This window comes from Scyliorhinus torazame, chromosome 12 (genome assembly GCF_047496885.1).
Source record: "Scyliorhinus torazame isolate Kashiwa2021f chromosome 12, sScyTor2.1, whole genome shotgun sequence".
In the NCBI taxonomy this organism is placed as follows: domain Eukaryota; kingdom Metazoa; phylum Chordata; class Chondrichthyes; order Carcharhiniformes; family Scyliorhinidae; genus Scyliorhinus; species Scyliorhinus torazame.
In genome coordinates this window covers 143,987,479-144,007,642 of record NC_092718.1, presented here as the reverse complement: position 1 = coordinate 144,007,642, position 20,164 = coordinate 143,987,479, and the positions used below count along the sequence as shown (strand labels likewise).

At 49.5% G+C, this 20,164-nt stretch overlaps 1 protein-coding gene across 4 annotated transcripts in view; it reads right to left on the bottom strand.

Moving 5' to 3' along the window:
- The window catches only part of LOC140386630 (SH2B adapter protein 2), a 262,836-nt gene that overhangs the window by 14,090 nt on the left and 228,582 nt on the right, over positions 1–20,164 (bottom strand). For all 4 annotated transcript variants that reach the window (XM_072469121.1, XM_072469120.1, XM_072469124.1 and 1 more), the window contains 2 exons: positions 15,313–15,506; positions 11,963–12,134 (listed from right to left, as the gene is read on the bottom strand). In XM_072469121.1, the coding sequence (XP_072325222.1) occupies positions 11,963–12,134; positions 15,313–15,506 (366 nt within the window). The remainder of the gene's footprint in view (positions 1–11,962; positions 12,135–15,312; positions 15,507–20,164) is intronic.

The following is a 20,164-nucleotide window of genomic DNA, read 5'->3' as shown; positions in this document are numbered from 1 at the left end:
AACCATTGATATAATTTTGGAGACAGCAGCTATACTCTTCACTATCGATTATCATAGAATCATATGAGGACTTCTGGTGGCGGCCATGGAGGAGTAGGTTGCACATTTGATAGCTCCCGCCTGTGACAGACTTTTGGACCTTTTTCTCCCGTTTTTTTACGGATTTTATTGGATAAATCAGTGAAGAGTGAGACTGTGAGGAGAAATCCCCCTCTGGTGTATGGAGAATTGGACCAGAAGTGGCCATGTGAGACGACAAAGTCCTTTAAGGAAGACGCGAGCAGAGCTGGCAAAGCGGGAAAGTATGGTAGGGCAGCAGGGCCGCGGGGAGACGGCACAGTGGTTGACGGAGCAGCTGGTGAAGTTTTTTGAAGATTGCTTCGCCAAGCTTAAGAAGGACACGCTGGACCCGATCAAGGCTTCGATTGATCAGGTGGTGCAGAATCAAGAAACCCACGGACGTGCGATCCAGGAGGTGGAGAAAAAGGTGTCGGAGCATGAGGAATACCTAACCGTGCTGGAGACCAAGGTGGAGATGATGAATGACTACCAGAAAAGAATGCAGGAGAAGCTGGAGGACCTGGAGGCAGAATCTGAGAATCGACGGCCTCCCTGAAGGCAGTGAGGGATCGGATGCGAGAGCCTATGTGACGAACATGCTGGTGAAGTTGATGGGGGCTGAGGCATTCCCTCGGCCCCTGGAAGTGGATAGAGCGCACAGAGCCCTCGTGAAGAAGCCCCGAGCGAACGAGCCACCGAGGGCGATGGTGGTACATTTGCATCGATTCTTGGACAAAGAACACATTCTGCGGTGGGCCAAGAAAGAATGGAGCAGCAAGTGGGAGAATTGTGAGCTGCGCATTTATAAAGACCTGGGCGCGGATTTGGCCAACAGGGTTTAATCAGGCAAAAACGACCCTCTTTAAGAAGGGGGTGAAGTTTGGGATGTTGTACCCAGCCCGTCTGTGGGTCACATATGAGGAACGGGATTTTTACTTCGAAACACCAGATGATGTATGGACTTTCATCAAGGAAAAAAGATTGGAGGTGAACAAAAGACACTGAATCCTTGGAGAGTATTTTAATGCGATCTGTTGAAAATCACTTTTGTGCTGGTTTGAATAAGTAGTGCTGTGTGCAGTAAGGGGCTGTTTCAGTGGCTAGAGTTGACTTTGTCTTATTGGGAGCTGATTAGGAGGGGGTGGTTTCTGTGGTTGTTTTTTCTGTGGCTATTTTCCACTGTTTTTTCTGAAGTTTGTTTACTGGGGATGTGATGCTTTGAATATGTTTGTCCAAGTGGGGGGAGAGGGGAGAGAACAATGGGGAGACAGACTGTTTGGTGCCATGGGTGGGAGCTATCAAGGCAGCTTGGTCAGCTGACTCACGGAAGCACTGTGGGGGGTGAGCAGGTGTTAAGCTGGAGCTGGATATGGAGGGTTGGGTTTCTAGTGCTGTTATCAGGGGGGGAGGGGTGGAGCTGCTTTGCTGACAGGGGAGGAACTGTTACTAGGGGACAAATGGGAGGTCGGGGACAGCGAATGCCCGAGGGGGGGGGGGGGGGGCTCGAGGAGGCTGGGGGCGCGAGCTGGAGGCTGGCCTAAAAAGGGTGATGTCTAGTCGGCAGGGTAGGGAAGGGGGGGAGGGGGGGAAGAGGGGGAAGGCGGGGAAGCCCCCCGACCAGGCTGATTACATGGAATGTTAGAGGGTTGAATGGGCCGGTCAAGAGGGATCGCGTGTTTGCGCATTTAAGGGGGCTGAAGGTGGATGTGGAAATGCTACATAGACACCTAAAGGCTACAAACCAGACTAGATTGAGAAACGGGTGGGTTGGCCAATTATTCCACTCAGGGCTGGACTCAAAGACCAGGGGGGTAGCGATCTTGATTAATAAACGAGTGGCATTCGAGGCAGGGAGAATCGTGTCAGACATGGAGGGTAGGTACATAATGGTGAGTGGGAGGCTGGAGGGGGTACTCGTGAATGTATATGCTCAGAATTGGGACGATGTGGAATTTATGAGGCAGGTGTTAGGTAAGATCCCAGAGAGTCACATAACTTGATCATGGGGGGAGATTTCAATACAGTCATTGATCCAGAATTGGACCGGTCAAATTCCAGGACAGGGAGGGTGCCAGCCACGGCAAAGGAATTGAAGGGGTTTATGGAACAGATGGGGGGAGTAGACCCATGGAGGTTTGCACGGCCAAGAGCGAAGGAGTTTCTTTTTTCTGCCATGTCCACAAGGTATACTCTCGCATCGACTTTTTTGTGCTGAGCAGGACTCTAACACTGGGGGTGGTGGATACTGAGTGCTCGGCAATTGCAGTGTCGGATCATGCCCCATATTGGGTGGATCGACGGGTTAGTTTGGAGAGTGGACTGGATCTGGGGTTGCTAGCGGACGAAACGATCTGTGGGCGGGTGAACAAGTCCATCCAGAACTACCTGGAAACAAATGACACAGGGGAGGTCTCTGCAGCGACGGGCTGGGAAGCTTTGAAGGCAGTGGTCGGAGGGGAATTAATCTCGATACGGGCCCACAGAGAAAAGGCGGAATGGGCTGAGAGGGAAAGGTTAGTTGAGGAGATACTCCAGGTGGACAGGGGATACTCGGAGGCCCCGGACGTGGGGCTACTGAGAGAGCGGCGGAGGTTACAGGAGGAGTTTGGACTGTTGACTACAGGGAAAGCGGTGGAACAGTTGAGGAAGGCAAGGGGGCGATTTATGAGTACGGCGAAAAGGCAAGCAGAATGTTAGCGCACCAGCTCAGAAATTATTATAAAAAGTGAGGCGGCCAGGGAGATAGGGAGAGTAAAGAGTAGACGTGGTAATACTGTCCTGGACCCAGCGGGGGTAAACGAGGGGCGCGATTCTCTGAAATGGAGACAGAGTGTTCGTGCCGTCGTGAACGCCGTCGAGGTTCACGACGGCGCGAAATGGCCCCTATCCCGGCCGATTCAGGGCCCAAAAATGGGCTAGGAGCGGCGCCGCGTCATTTACGCGCGCCAGGCCTTGTCGCCCGCGTAAAGGCGGCGCCGCATACATGACGCGGCCAGCGCCCCATAACTGGCGTCACCCGAGCATGCGTGGTTGCTGTCCTCCCCGAGTCCGCCCCGCAAGAAGATGTCCGACGGATCTTGCGGGGCTGCGGAAGGTGGTCCTCCTTCAGAGAGGCCGGCCCGACGATCGGTGGGCACCGATCACGGGCCAGACCCCATTTGAGGCCCCCCCCACCCCCGGTGCAGGATCCCCCCTCCCCCTCCGCAGCCCCCCCCCCCCCCCCCAGTGTTCCCACGCTGTTCCCACCTGCAGCGACCAGGTGTGGACGGCGCCGGGGGGAACCTGCCATTTTGGGCAGGCCACTCGGCCCATCCGGCACTGCGGGTGTACCGGTGAATCGCCATTTTGGCTGTCTCGGGCGATTCACTGGACCGCGCCGTGCAAAACACGATTGTGCCGATCTGGCCGCTTCCGTGACCGGAGGTAGGACCGGCGTCGCGGGAAAATTTGGCGACCCAGGCGATTCTCTGAAACGGCGCGGGAGCAGAGAATCGCGCCCGAGGTGTTTAAGGACTTCTATAGGTATTTGCAGGTGCGACACTTCTTGAGAAGGCAGGTTCCGGCCTTTCCGCTGCTGCAGCCGCGGGGGATACAGGATAGAGTAGTCTCCAGTACCTGGGTGGGAGAGGGGAAGGTTTCAGATATTTACCAGGAACTTTTGGATGCGTAGGAAACTCCCGTGAAGGCCAAGTGGGAAGACGATAGGAGGAGAGATAGAGGCGGTCTGTGGGCGGATGCCCGAAGCAGAGTTAATACATCCTCATCATGTGCCAGGCTTAGCCTGATACAATTCAAGGTAGTCCACCGGGCACACATGACGGTGGCCCGGATGAGCAAGTTTTTCGGGGTAGAGGACAGGTGTGCGAGGTGCGCGGGAAGCCCAGCAAATCATGTCCACATGTTTTGGGCATGCCCGAAGCTTAGAGGGTTTTGGCTGGGTTTCACTAAAGTAATGTCCACGGTACTCAGAACACGGGTGGTGCCGAGTCCGGAGGTGGCGATCTTTGGAGTGTCGGAAGATCCGGGAGTTCAGGGAGCGAAAGAGGCCGACGTCTTGGCCTTTGCCTCCCTGGTAGCCTGGAGACGGATCTTATCAATGTGGAGGGACTTGAAGCCCCCGAGTGTAGAGACCTGGGTTAGTGACATGGCTGGGTTTCTCAGTCTCAAGAAAATAAGGTTCGCCTTAAGAGGGTCAATGTTAGGGTTCACCCGGAGGTGGCAGCCGTTTGTCGACTTTCTCGAGGAAAATTAAAATGTCAGCAGAAGCAGAATTCCAAAGAAGGGGGGGTTGGGGGCTGGGGGTGGGGGGGGGGGGGGGGGAGGAAGGGGGGGGGGGGGACTGTTGTCTTATGGTTAGGGTGTGTGAAGATTGTGATGGGGATGGAAATGTTTATTGTACCATGTTCATGTCGCTGTTATTGTTATTATTATAAAAAGTGAGGTGGCCCAGGGAGATAGAGAGAGTAAAGAGTAGAGGTGGTAATACTGTCCTGGACCCAGCGGGGGTAAACGAGGTGTTTAAGGCCTTCTATAGTAAATTATATGAGTTGGAACCCCCGGCTGGGGTGGAGGGGATGAGACAGTTTTTGGGTCAGTTGAGGTTCCCGAGGGGAGGTGAGAATCTGGTTGAAGGGCTGGGAGCCCCAATTGAAATTGAGGAAATAATTGAGGGGCTGGAGGGCATGCAGTCGGGCAAGGCCCCGAGGCCGGACGGCTACCTGGTGGAATTCTATAACGAGTTTTTGGAGATATTGAGCCCACTGTTGGTGAGGACATTTAATGAAGCAAGAGAGAAGGGAGTCCTCCCCCCAACAATGTCGCAGGCCTCGGTTTCATTGATCCTGAAATGGGAGAAGGATCCGGAGCAATGCGGGTCATACAGGCCAATTTCTCTACTGAATGTGGACGCCAAACTGCTGGCTAAGATACTGGCCACAAGGATAGAGGATTGTGTCCCCGGGGGTGATAGGGGAAGACCAGACGGGATTTGTAAAGGGCAGGCAACTCAAGGCCAATGTTCGAAAGCTTTTAAATGTTATTATGGTGCCCTCAGAAGGAGGGGGGATGGAGGTGGTGGTAGCGATGGAGGTGGTGGTAGCGATGGATGCGGAGAAGGCTTTTGTTCGGGTGGAGTGGGATTACCTGTGGGAGGTGCTGGGAAGGTTTGGGTTTGATGAGGGCTTCATTGACTGGGTGCAGGCACCAGTAGCAAGTGTGCGTACGAACCGGCTGAGGTTGGGGTATTTTAAACTACATCGAGGGACGAGGCAAGGGTGCCCTCTCTCCCCACCACTGTTTGCTCTGGCCGTAGAGCTATTGACCATGGCTCTAAGGCGGGGATGGGGGTTGGAGCACCGTGTCTCGCTTTACACAGATGACCTGCTCTTGTATATTTCAGACCAGTTGGAGAGGATGGGGGAAGTTATGCTGATCCTCGGGGAATTTGGTAATTTTTTGGGGTATAAATTGAACATGGGGAAAAGCGAGATGTTCGCGATCCAGGCAAGAGGGCAGGAGAAGAGACTGGAGAGCTGCCGTTTAGAATGGTAGTAAGGAGCTTTCAGTATCAGGGAATCCAGGTGGCCCGGGAATGGGAGGCATTGCACAAGTTAAACCTATCCCGGCTCGTAGAACAAATAAAAGAGGACTTTAAGAGATGGGACATGCTCCCGCTATCACTGGCGGGGAGGGTACAGACTGTGAAAATGACGGACCTCCCAGATTTCTGCTTGTCTTTCAGTGCCTCCCAATCTTCATCCCAAGGGCCTTTTTCAAGCGGGTGAATAATGTTATTGCGGGCTTTGTGTGGGCAGGTAAAATCCTGCGAGTGAAGAAAGTGTTGCTGGAGCGCAGTCGGGGGGAGGGTGGGTTGGCACTGCCGAACTTCTGCAATTACTACTGGGCAGCTCATATAGCCATGATTAGGAAGTGGGTAGTGGGAGAGGGGTCGGTGTGGGAGCGGATGGAGGCGGCGTCATGTAAAGACACAAGTTTGGGAGCACTGATAACGGCACCTCTTCCGTTCTCGCCGGCCCGATACTCCACAAGTCCGGTGGTGGTGGCGGCTCTGAGAATCTGGGGGTAGTGGATGGAGCATCGGTTTGGACCCCGATTTATAATAATCATCATTTGTACAGGGTCGGCTGGATAGTGGATTCCGGAGATGGCAAAGGGGAGGAATTAGGAGGGTGGGGAATCTATTTAAAGATGGGAGCTTCCCCAGCTTGAAAGCCTTGGGAGGATAAATATGAATTGCCAGCAGGGAACGGGTTTAGCTATTTGCAGGTGCGACAATCCTTGAGAAGGCAGGTTCCGGCCTTTCCGCTGCTGCAGCCGCGGGGGATACAGGATAGAGTAGTCTCCAGTACCTGGGTGGGAGAGGGGAAGGTATCAGATATTTACCAGGATCTTTCGGATGCAGAGGAAACTCCGGTGGAGGAGCTGAAGGGCAAGTGGGAAGACGAGCTAGGAGGAGAGATAGAGGTGGGTCTGTGGGCGGATGACCTAAGCAGAGTTAATACATCCTGATCATGTGCCAGGCTTAGCCTGATACAATTCAAGATAGTCCACCGGGCACACATAACAGTGGCTAGGATGAGCAAGTTTTTTGGGGTAGAGGATAGGTGTGTGAGGTATGCGGGAAGCTTTTTGGCATGCCCGAAGCTTAGAGGGTTTTGGCTGGGTTTCGCTCAGGCAATGTCCACGGTACTCAAAACACGGGTGGTGCCAAGTCCGGAGGTGGCGATCTTTGGAGTGTCGGAAGATCCGGGAGTTCAGGGGGCGAAAGAGGCTGACGTCTTGGCCTTTGCCTCCCTGGTAACCCGAGACAGATCTTATCAATGTGGAGGGACTTGAAGCCCCCGAGTGTAGACACCTGGGTTAGTGACATGGCTGGGTTTCTCAGTCTCGAGAAAATAAAGTTTGCCTTAAGAGGGTCAATGTTAGGGTTCACCCGAAGGTGGCAGCCGTTCGTCGACTTTCTCGAGGAAAATTAAAATGTCAGCAGAAGCAGAATTCCAAAGTGGTTGGGGGGGCGGGGGGGGGGGGTGGTGTCGGTGGAGAGGGCCGGACTGTTGTCTTATGGTTAGGGTGTGTGAAGATTGTGATGGGGGTGGAAATGTTTATTGTACCATGTTTATGTCGCTTGCAAATACCCTAATAAAAAAATATATTTTTTAAATCATAGAATCATAGAATTTACAGTGCCGAAGAAGGCCATTCAGCCCATCGGGTCTGCACCGGCCCTTGGAAAGAGCACCCCACTTAAGCCCACGCATCCACCCTGTCCCCGTAACCCAGTAACCCCACCTAACCTTTTTGGACACCGCATGGCCAATCCACCTAACCTGCACATCTTTGGACTGTGGGAGGAAACCCACGCAGACACTGGGAGAACGTGCAGACTCCGCACAGACAGTCATCTGAGGCCGGAATTGAACCATGGAGCTGTGAGGCAGCAGTGCTAACCACTGTGTTGCCCTAATTATATGGCCACTTTTTGTGCCATCTGTAAATTTCCCAATCAGGCCCCCCCATAGTTAAGTCCAAATTATTAATATATACAACAAGCAGCAAGGGTCCCGACCCTGAGCCCCGTGGGATGCCATTGGAAACTGCTTTCTATTCGCAAATCATCCATCAACCATTATCCTGTGTTTCCTGTTGTGGAGCCAATTTTGGATCCAACTTGCCGCATTATTTATCCCATGGATTTTTGCTTTTCTTACCAGTCTGCCATGTGGGACCTTGTCAAATGCCTTACTAAAATCCATGTAGACAACATCCACTGCACTACCCTCATCAATCCTCCTTGTTAGTTCCTCAAAAAATGTGATTAAATTAGTAAGACATGGCGGACGCAATCGAGACTCCAGGATGGTATGTTGCCTCCCTGGTGCAAGGGTCAAGGATGTCTCGGAGCGGCTGGGGGGGGAGGGTGAACAGCCAGCTCTTGTGGTGCACATAGGCACCAACGATATAGGTAAAAAATGGGACGAGGTCCGACAAGCTGAATTTAGGGAGTTAGGAGTTAAACTAAAAAGTAGGACCTCAAAGGTAGTAATCTCAGGATTGCTACCAGTGCCACGAGCTAGTCAGAGTAGGAATGTCAGGATAGAGAGGATGAATGCGTGGCTCGAGAGATGGTGCAAGAGGGAGGGATTCAAATTCCTGGGACATTGGAACCGGTTCTAGGGGAGGTGGAACCAGTACAAATCGGACGGTCTGCACCTGGGCAGGACTGGAACCGATGTCCTCGGGGGGGGGGGGGGGGGGGTGACTGCTAGAGCTGTTGGGGAGAGTTTAAACTAATGTGGCAGGGGGATGGGAACCGATGCAGGAAGTTGGAAGGTAGTAAAACAGGGAAAGAAACAAAAGGCAGTAAGGGGGAAAGTGTAAGGCAGAGAAGCCATAGTCAAAAAGGGCGACAGTACAAGGTACAGTGACTGAGGGGAGCTCAGTGAATAGGACCAGGAATACTAAAAGGAATAAAATGGGAAGTGAAGACATTAATGGTAAGCGACGCGGCAGGTTGTTACATGAAGATATGGGTTCAACAACAAGGAAAATTTGGAGAAAAGTTAAGAGGAAATATAACTTAGGAGAGGTAACTGATCGAGGTGTTAAGATTCAGAACAGAGGTAAAAAAAGCCAACATAAGTGTACTTTACCTGAATGCTCGTAGTATTCGGAATAAGGTAAATGAGTTGATGGCGCAAATCATTGTGAATGACTATGATTTAGTGGCCATTACTGAAACATGGTTAAAAGATGGTCACGACTGGGAGTTAAATATCCAAGTGTATCAGACTATACAAAAGGATAGAATGGACGGTAAGGTGTAGCTTTGTTGTTTAAGGATGGCATCCGGGCAATAGTAAGGGATGATATTGGTGCTATGGAGGACAAGGTTGAATCAATTTGGGTGGAAATCAGGAATATTAAGGCGAAAAGGTCACTGATCGGAGTTATCTATAGGCCACCAAATAGTAACAGGATGGTAGGGCAGGCAATAAGCAAAGAAATAACGGATGCATGTAGAAATGGTACAGCAGTTATCATGGGAGATTTTAATCTGCATATCGATTGGTTTAACCAGGTTGGTAAAGGCAGCCTTGAGGAGGAGTTTATAGAATGTGCCCGGGATAATTTCCTGGAACAGTATGTAATGGAACCTACAAGGGAGCAAGCGGTCCTAGGTCTGGTGTTGTGTAATGAGGCAGGATTGATTAATGATCTCATAGTTCAGGATCCTCTCGGAAGGAGCGATCACAATATGGTGGAATTTAAAATACAGATGGAGGGTGAGAAGGTAAAATCAAGCACTAGTGTTTTGTGCTTAAACAAAGGAGATTACAATGGGATGCGAGAAGAACTAGCTAAGGTAGACTGGGAGCAAAGACGTCATGGTGAAACAGTTGAGGAACAGTGGAGAACCTTCCAAGTGATTTTTCACAGTGCTCAGCAAAGGTTTATACCAACAAAAAGGAAGGACGGTAAAAAGAGGGAAAATTGACCGTGGATATCTAAGGAAATAAAGGAGAGTATCAAATTGAAGGAAAAAACATACAAAGTAGCAAAGATCAGTGGGAGACTAGAGGACTGGGAAATCTTTACGGGGCAACAGAAAGCTACTAAAAAAGCTATAAAGAAGAGTAAGATAGGTTATGAGAGTAAACTTGCTCAGAATATAAAAACAGATAGTAAAAGTTTCTACAAATACATAAAACAAAAAAGAGTGGCTAAGGTAAATATTGGTCATTTAGAGGATGAGAAGGGAGATTTAATAATGGGAGATGAGGAAATGGCTGAGGAACTGAACAGGTTTTTTGGGTCGGTCTTCACAGTGGAAGACACAAATAACATGCCAGTGACTGATGGAAATGAGGCTATGACAGGTGAGGACCTTGAGAGGATTGTTATCACCAAGGAGGTAGTGATGGGCAAGCTAATGGGGCTAAAGGTAGACAAGTCTCCTGGACCTGATGGAATGCATCCCAGAGTGCTAAAAGAGATGGCTCGGAAAATTGCAAATGCACTATGATAATTTACCAAAATTCACTAGACTCTGGGGTGGTCCCAGCGGATTGGAAATTAGCAAACGTGACACCACTGTTTAAAAAAAGAGGTAGGCAGAAAGCGGGTAATTATAGGCCAGTGGGCTTAACTTTGGTAGTAGGGAAGATGCTGGAATCTATCATCAAGGAAGAAATAGCGAGGCATCTGGATGGAAATTATCCCATTGGGCAGACGCAGCATGGGTTCATAAAGGGCAGGTCGTGCCTAACTAATTTAGTGGAATTTTTTGAGGACATTAACAGATAACGGGGAGCCAATGGATGTGGTATATCTGGATTTCCAGAAATCCTTTGACAAGGTGCCACACAAAAGGTTGTTGCATAAGATAAAGATGCATGGCATTGAGGGTAAAGTAGTAGCATGGATAGAGGATTGGTTAATTAATAGAAAGTAAAGAGTGGGGATTAATGGGGGTTTCTCTGGTTGGCAATTAGTAGCTAGTAGTGTCCCTCAGGGATCAGTGTTGGGCCCACAACTGTTCACAATTTACATAGATGATTTGGAGTAGGGGACCAAGGGCAATGTGTCCAAGTTTGCAGACGACACTAAGATAAGTGGTAAAGCAAAAAGTGCAGAGGATACTGGAAGTCTGCAGAGGGATTTGGATAGGCTAAGTGAATGGGCTAGGGTCTGGCAGATGGAATACAATATTGACAAATGTGAGGTTATCCATTTTGGCAGGAATAACAGCAAAAGGGATTATTATTTAAATGATAAAATATTAAAACATGCTGCTGTGCAGAGAGACCTGGGTGTGCTAGTGCATGAGATGCAAAAAGTTGGTTTACAGGTGCAACAGGTGATTAAGAAGGCAAATGGAATGTTGTCCTTCATTGCTAGAGGGATGGAGTTTAAGACTAGGGAGGTTATGCTGCAATTGTATAAGGTGTTAGTGAGGCCACATCTGGAGTATTGTGTCCAGGTTTGGTCTCCTTACTTGAGAAAGGACGTACTGGCGCTGGAGGGTGTGCAGAGGAGATTCACTAGGTTAATCCCAGAGCTGAAGGGGTTGGATTACGAGGAGAGGTTGAGTAGACTGGGACTGTACTCGTTGGAATTTAGAAGGATGAGGGGGCATCTTATAGAAACATATAAGATTATGAAGGGAATCGATAGGATAGATGCGGGCAGGTTGTTTCCTCTGGCAGGTGAAAGCAGAACTAGGGGGCATAGCCTCAGAATAAGGGGAAGTAGATTTAGGACTGAGTTTAGGAGGAACTTCTTCACCCAAAGGGTTGTGAATCTATGGAATTCCTTGCCCAGTGAAGCAGTTGAGGCTCCTTCATTAAATGTTTTTAAGATAAAGATAGATAGTTTTTTGAAGAATAAAGGGATTAAGGGTTATGGTGTTCGGGCCGGAAAGTGGAGCTGAGTCCACAAAAGATCAGCCATGATCTCATTGAATGGCGGAGCAGGCTCGAGGGGCCAGATGGCTTACTCCTGCTCCTAGTTCTTATGTTCTTATGCTCTTTCCCCTGACAAAACCATGCTGGCAATCACTGATCAAACTGTGCCTCCCTCATTGACAGTTATCAAATAAAAGCTGACACTGAGACAAAGAAGGACATATTAGGAGAGGCTTGGTCACAGAGGTAAGTTTTAAAGCGCAGAGGGAGGTATAAATGGAATTCCAGAATTTATGGCCTTATGGAGCTGCAGGGATGATGGAACAATTAAAATTGGATGAAGAATAAGGGCAGGCAACAAGATGCAATCAAACTGATGCTGCACCAGATCACAGGCGATGAGAGGGTCATATTAAAGCATTTTCCCACAAAGAAAAGAAAAATCCCAAAACCATGACTGTACTTTTGTACATTCCTACCTGGGCCGGGATGTGTGACTAGCACGTAACAGCGGAGGGTGATGTCAGCAGAACCTCCGGATTCCAAGGGAATGGGGTGAGTATGGAAATGTTTGAGCATGTCGAGGATGGTCTGAAACCAGAGATGCTGAACGTGGCACTGGCCAGTTTCATTCAGAGAGAGGCGTAGATGCTATAGAAAGTAGAAAGGAGCGAGTTACAGAATTACCCCAAAATTACTTAGAATTACATTTTAAAAATGCAGCATGGGAACAGCACATTTCGCCTGACTACCTGTGTTTACCATCCTTATGGGCATTGTTCTAGCCCCATGTATTCCCATATCCCTATATCCCTCCTTCAACAATGATTTGAAATTTTGACTTAAAGATAGATTTTCAAAGCGAGGCAGAGACTCCGGATAATGCTCGGATAAATCCCAGGTCCCTACTCTACAACTTGTGCGATGCTATTTTTAAATGTAAATATCCTGACAGTGCAGATAGTGAGCCTGGCGTCCAATTAGAGGCACCAAGTGTATCGAGAGATGGGAGCTGCCTGAAGAGTGCAAACAGCAAAGGCAGACAGTAACCACGATGGGGCCTGTCACTGCTGTGTTGATGAGAGCAGACAGCACCGTAGAGGACAAGGAGCTTATGAAAGGGTCAATATGGCCAGATTAAAGGTCATACACAAGATTCCCTCGGCCCAATAATTTGCATGTCATAAAAAAATACCTCCCCTTCTCTCTGCTTTGAACCCAATCGCTCAGCTATGCACAAATGTGCCGCACACTGCTCGCGTTCACCAAAAACATTTTTGAAAATTGCAACCATGACCCTCCTGGCCCACGAACAAGCTCTTCAATAGACCAATAATTGGAGGTGGGCTTCCTGTTTCCCCTCCCTCTGTCCTCACTTTGGGATCCAGAGATGCCTCCTGGACTGCAATCATGACCCACCCGATACCAACCCCACCAGTATTTGAAAGTCCAGCACATGGTCTCTATTTGAGTCATTGAGGGCTGATTTTCATGAAGGAGATGGGAAGCGTGAGTGGGAGAAGTTCCAGGCTCCACAAAACTGTCCCTGTTGAGGGTGTCCCCATCACCATATTTTTGTTCTGGGGGGAGGGGTGAAATGGAGTCAGTGCTGTCATCTCCACAAACCGAACCAAGGTAGCATCAGCTGTTTACATGGACATAGGCCAAGTTGTAATAATGGCTGTCAGGCCCTCAAGCCCTCACTCACACCCACTCACTATTCCCTCCATGCCTCCCCATATTTCCCATACCCCCATAAGTCTCAAAATCCCACCATCCCCCCATGTCTTCCTCCATTCCCCATCATTTACCCATGCCCCTTCCTTGCCCCATGCACTCTCAATGCCCAATCATATCCACCATGCTCACATGGATCCTTCGTACCAACTCTCCCAGTATCCAGTACTTTATACAAAACAAATGAGGTATTTGCAAGTCTGGCAAGCCTTTGAAATTCTCATGAAACTGACACTATAAGCAAAGAAGCTTTAGAAAACCGACTGTGGAAATAATTGCTCACAACTTCAAAAAAGTGCCAAACAACCATTGTGGTTCAAAAATTATTTATGCACTTCACACCTCTTGATCTTGTGCAAATAAACACACAGACATTGAAAGAATTCTCAGATATCTGCCTGTTTGAACTATTGATGTAAATAGAATTGTAGGTACCCTTATTATGAATGTTTGGCAATAGTTAATGTACTTAGCAAGGCAGACAATGTTGACACCATTTGTCGGAGAGTGATAGCTTTAATTGACATCTTCTAATACCTTTTAATAACCAGGGGCGAAATTCTCCGGTATCGGCGCGATGTCTGCTGACCGGCGCAAATCAGTCGGGCATCGCGCAGCCCCAAAGGTGCAGAATCCTCCGCATCTTGGGAGGCCCAGCCCTAACCTTGAGGGGCTAGGCCCGCGCCGGACTGATTTCCGCCCCGCCAGCTGGCGGAAGTGCCCCACCAGCTGGCGCGGAAATGACATTGCCGGGCAGCGCATGCGCGGGAGCGTTAGTGGCCGCTCACGGCATCCCCGCCCATGCGCTGTGGAGGGAGTCTCTTCCGCCTCCGCCATGGTGGAGACTGTGGCGAAGGCGGAAGGAAAAGAGTGCCCCCACGGCACAGGCCCGCCCGCGGATCGGTGGGCCCCGGTCGCGGGCCAGGCCACCGTGGGGGCCCCAGGACCCCGGAGCCCGCCCGCGCCACCTTGTCCCGCCAGGAAGGTAAGTGGTTTAATCCACGCCGGCGGGGCAGGCATTCTAGCAGCGGGTCTTCGGCCCATTCGGGCCGTAGAATCGCGGGGGGGGGGGGCCGCCAACAGGCGCGGCGCGATTCCCACCCCCGCCGAATCTCCGGTGCCGGAGAATTCGGCAACCAGCGGGGGCGGGATTCACGCCAGCCCCCGGCGATTCTCCGACCCGGCGGGGGGTCGGAGAATCTCGCCCCAGATCTTTCTCTTTTCAATGCTTCTGTGTTTATTTATACAGGATTAAGCTTAAGATGTGGATACATTTTTTGGGTATTGATATGCTGATTGACTGTAATTGATTGACATTTTCATGAGAAGGTAAGTTGGGAAATCTATTTCTTTTACAATACCCAATTATTTTCTTTTCCAATTAAGGGGCAATTTAGCAGTGCCAATCCACCTACCCTGCACATCTTTGGGTTGTAGGGGTGAAACCCACACAAACACGGGGAGAATGTGCTAACTCCACATAGAAAGTGACCCAGAGCTGGGATTCGAACCCGGGTCCTCAGTGCCGTAGGCAGCAGTGCTAACCACTGTGCCACCGTGCCTGGGAAATCTAGTTCAAAGGGAATTTTAAATGGCTGGGATTTTTTTGGTTCCTGAATGTGGTTCATGACTCCTCTGAAGTGCCATGAACTACGTCTACGAAAGGATCAGGCTCACTCCAATAAAATTGCAGGGAGGTTTTCAAAATGCCCACCCCCACAATGGAGCAGGTAAAGGTGAAAGTGCTGCATGTGGATGGGCTATGGAAATGGGAAGGGGGCAGGAATCCCAGAACTAGGTCCTGCCCGCCATTTTTAAAAGCTTCCTGACTCAGGCCGAGTCGCCAAATATCTGGCCTTAACTCTGAAGGTGAATTCCACAGTCTCACTATCTTGTGAGTTATCTGTACTAAATACCTTTCATTAATCTTGTGTCTCTGCCCCTTTGTTCTGAACCACTCAGCCACTGGAAATACTCTTTTTCTAGCCTCTCAGATCCCTTCGGAGTTCTAAACATCAGTAGCACATCAACTTGCAATCACCTAAGTTTGAAGAGATGCTGATCTGAAACCCAGGGGGCTCTTCTTCCTTACCTTTGCTTTTCCCTGGAAGTTGAAGGTCAGCACATATTCCCCCGGCCGCGTCTCACTTTGGCGAATGACAAACAAGCCGTGACTTCTCGACCCTCCAGCCAGCACCAGCTGGGCAGCTTTCACCCGTGACAGTGTCCCATGGAACCAGGGGTAACTGGAGAGCTGAAGTTCAGCTTCTGTCCGATCCTCCTCATCTGCAGTTTAAAAGAGAGAGTCCATTTTCTACAAAAGCTAACTGTTTGGGAATAGCATGTCCAAAAGAAGAAAAGGTTGCATACCCCTCTGTGGTAACTTTGGACCACAAAGTAGGGAGCCGAATGTGTTGCTTAAAACAAGGAACTTAAAAGAGGAGCTAACGATGGTTAATAATAACATGAACTCAGCAGAACAGTAATAACGATGAAAACAGGAGCTCTAGTAAAACACATCTTGCTTACAGGTCACCCTCTTGCAGACTGCTGAAGCCTGCCCAAAGACCGCACATGTTCAGAACCCCCAACAGACGCCAGTAAAACAATTACATAAGAGCTATAGGAATTACATAAGGTTATAAGAACACTCTGTACTCAAAATTACATTCTGTAACACCCTACAACTTAAATATTGTACCATGGCCAAACTATTAGCACCAATGCTTAAAGACTTGCTTATGGAGATTTGCAGAACATGTGAGCCGGGATTCTCCATTGCAAATCTGCCCCGCTACCGCTGATAGCAAGGATGGAGAAATTGGCAGTCAGCCAAATCTCCCATTCACTGCAGTGAGCGGAGAATCCCGCTGGCATGAATGGATAGAGAATCCCATTCCTGTCTCCACAATACGGATCAGCTGGTCACTTGGTGAGTGTGAGCTCCTCCAACCTGCGAGACTCTACACATTTCCCATTATGGCATCAAGTTGTTCCTCAAATGGAGCTAGGTGACTCCTCCAGTAATCCACCAGAAGGCCATTCCATGTGTCGACACTATATAGAACAAAGAACAAAGAAAGGTACAGCACAGGAACAGGCCCTTCGGCCCTCCAAGCCCGTGCCGACCATGCTGCCCGACTAAACTACAATCTTCGACACTTCCTGGGTCCGTATCCCTCTATTCCCATCCTATTCATGTATTTGTCAAGATGCCCCTTAATTCTGCCTCCTGGACCTGTTCTCCAGCTTCTCCTGCATTCTTTTCTGGCAGTCATTCATCATCTCCACCTTGGTCTCCTGCACGGTTAGGTATTCCTCGTGCTCGGACACCTTTTTCTCCACCTCCTGGATCGCACGTCCGTGGGTTTCTTGATTCTGCACCACCTGATCAATCGAAGCCTTGATCGGGTCCAGCGTGTCCTTCTTAAGGTTGGCGAAGCAATCTTCAAAAAACTTCACCAGCTGCTCCGTCAACCACTGTGCCGTCTCCCCGCGGCCCTGCTGCCCTGCCATGCTTTCCCGCTTTGCCAGCTCTACTCGCGTCTTCCTTAAAGGACTTTGTCGTCTCACATGGCCACTTCTGGTCCAATTCTCCATACACCAGAGGGGGATTTCTCCTCACAGTCTCACTCTTCACCGATTTATCCAATAAAATCCGTAAAAAAACGGGAGAAAAAGGTCCAAAAGTCCGTCACAGGCGGGAGCTATCAAATGTGCAACCTACTCCTCCATGGCCGCCACCAGAAGTCCTCATATGATTCTATGATAATCGATAGTGAAGAGTATAGCTGCTGTCTCCAAAATTATATCAATGGTTTGCTGGAGTGGATGGAAAAGTGGCAAATGGAATCCAATCTGGAGAAGTGTGAGGTAATGCACTTTGGGATAACAAAAAAAGCAAGGGAATATTTGATAAATGGGAGGATATTGAGAGGGGTAGAGGAAGTGAGAGATTTTGGAGTGCATATCCACTGGTTCCTGAAGGTGACCAGACAGATTGATAAGGTGGTTAAAAAAAAGCATATGGAATGCTTTCCTTTATTGGGTGAGGTATTGAACACAAAAGCAGGGATGTAATGCTAGAACTGTATAAAATGCTGGTTAGACCACTGCTGGAGTTTTGTACAGTTCTGATCACTGCATTACAGGAAGAACATGAATGAGAGAATGCAGAGGAGATTTATAAGAATGTTGCCAGGGCTAGAAACTTTCAGTTATAAGAGGAAAGATTGGGTGGGCTAGGGTTGTTTTCCTGGAACAGGGGCTGAGTCAGGGTAGTTTCCCCAAGCTGACGGATCAACTACCAAGGGCAAAGATTTAAGGTGATTGGTAGAAGGATTAGAGGGGAGCATGAGGACAAGAACAAAGAACAAAGAAATGTACAGCCCGGGAACAGGCCCTTCGGCCCTTCAAGCCCGTGCCGACCATGCTGCCCGACTAAACTACAATCTTCTATACTTCCTTGGTTCGTATCCCTCTATTCCCATCCTATTCATATATTTGTCAAGATGCCCCTTAAATGTCACTATCGTCCCTGCTTCCACCATGTCCTCCGGTAACGAGTTCCAGGCACCCACTACCCTCTGCGTAAAAAACTTGCCCCTCTCACCTTAAACCTATGCCCCCTAGTAATTGACCCCTCTACCCCGGGGAAAAGCCTCTGACTATCCACTCTGTATATGCCCCTCAGAATTTTGTAGACCTTTATCAGGTCGCCCCTCAACCTCCTTCGTTCCAGTGAGAACAAACCGAGTTTATTCAACCACTCCTCATAGCTAATGCCCTCCATACCAGGCAACATTCTGGTAAATCTCTTCTGCACCCTCTCTAAAGCCTTCACATCCTTCTGGTAGTGTGGCGACCAGAATTGAACACTATACTCCAAGTGTGGCCTAACTAAGGTTCTATACAGCTGCAACATGACTTGCCAATTCTTATACTCAATGCCCCGGCCAATGAAGGCAAGCATGCCGTATGCCTTCTTGACTACCTTCTCCACCTGTGTTGCCCCTTTCAGTGACCTGTGGACCTGTACACCTAGATCTCTCTGATTTTCAATACTCTTGAGGGTTCTACCATTCACTGTATATTTCCTATCTGCATTAGACCCTCCAAAATGCATTACCTCACATTTGTCCAGATTAAACTCCATTTGCCAGCCCTCCGCCCAAGTCTCCAAACAATCTAAATCCTGCTGTATCCTCTGACAGTCCTCATCGCTATCCGCAATTCCACCAACCTTTGTGTCGTCTGCAAACTTACTAATCAGACCAATCCTGCCCTTCCCTCAAAGGGGCTGGTTTAGCTCACTGCGCTAAATCGCTGGCTTTTAAAGCAGACCAAGGCAGGCCAGCAGCACGGTTCAATTCCCGTACCAGCCTCCCCGAACAGGCGCCGGAATGTGGTGACTAGGGGCTTTTCACAGTAACTTCATTGAAGCCTACTCGTGACAATAAGCGATTTTCATTTCATTTCACCAGGTCTCTGTAATGGCAACAACATCATAGTTCCAAGTACTAATCCAAGTTCTAAGTTCACCTGCCTTCCCCGTAATACTTCTTGCATTTAAACATATGCACTTCAGGCCACCAGACCCGCTGTGTTCAGCAACTTCACCCTGTCTGCTCTGCCTCAGAGCCATACTGTCCCTATTCCCTAGTTCTCCCTCAATGCTCTCACCTTCTGACCTATTGCTCCCATGCCCACCCCCCTGCCATACTAGTGCCCATGTGACACTAGCAAACCTCGCGGCCAGGATATTTATGCCTCTCCAGTTTAGATGCAACCCGTCCTTCTTATATAGGTCACACCTGCCCCGGAAGAGCTCCCAGTGGTCCAGATAACAGAAACCCTCCCTCCTACACCAGCTGTTTAGCCACATGTTTAGCTGCTCTATACATGAAGGAGACCGTCGCTTTTTTTACTAATTTCACCTTAATGGTGGACGTTTGCACACTAGAATTGTCAATGGGTCATAGAATTTACAGTGCAGAAGGAGGCCATTTGGCCCATCAAGTCTGCATGGACCCTTAGAAAGAGTACCCTACTTAAGCCCACACTTCCACCCTATCCCCGTAACCCTGTAACCCCACCAAACCTTTTTGGACACGAAGGGCAATTTAGCGTGGCCAATCCACCTAACCGGAGCATCCAGAGGAACTACGCTCCAGGATTGTCAAGGAGCCTGCTGACAGCCCAGGATATCTTCACACTTAATATTTCCCAGAGCAGCCCAACCACCCTGATCCTCTGAATTTCACCATCTGAATAAGAGTAGCCTAAGATTTGGTGATGTTGACCCTCTACACCACTGGGGGCAGTGCAGGAGTGTGGCTGGCTTAAGAGGGAAGGAGCAAAACTGAGAAAAGGGGGCTCAGGGTGCACAGGAGGGCAATAGGGCAGGGGAGAGGGGGATGGGAATAGAAATTCAGGAAGAGAGGAAGAGAATGGGGGCTTAAACCTCCAGTGGGAGGGTTGGGATGGGCTTAGAACATAGAACACACAGTGCAGAAGGAGGCCATTCAGCCCATCGAGTCTGCACCAACCCACTTAAGCCCTCACTTTCACCCTATCCCCGTAACCCAATAACCCCTCCTAACCTTTTGAGTCACTAAGAGCAATTTATCATGGCCAATCCACCTAACCTGCACGTCTTTGGACTGTGGGAGCACCCGGAAGAAACCCACGCAGACAAGGGGAGAACGTGCAGACTCTGCACAGACAGTGACCCAGCAAGGAATCGAACCTGGGACCCTGGAGCTGTGAAGCCACAGTGCTATCCACTTGTGCTACCGTGCTGCCCAGCATTTTCCACAGAGCCGGGGGGGCTGTTGGAAGGTGGCAGTTTGCGAAAGATCGTTTTTACGGGTGGGTGAATGGGGAAGTAGGGGATGGAAAACAAGGAGCGGGATTCTCTAATCCCGTGGATTCTCTAATCACGC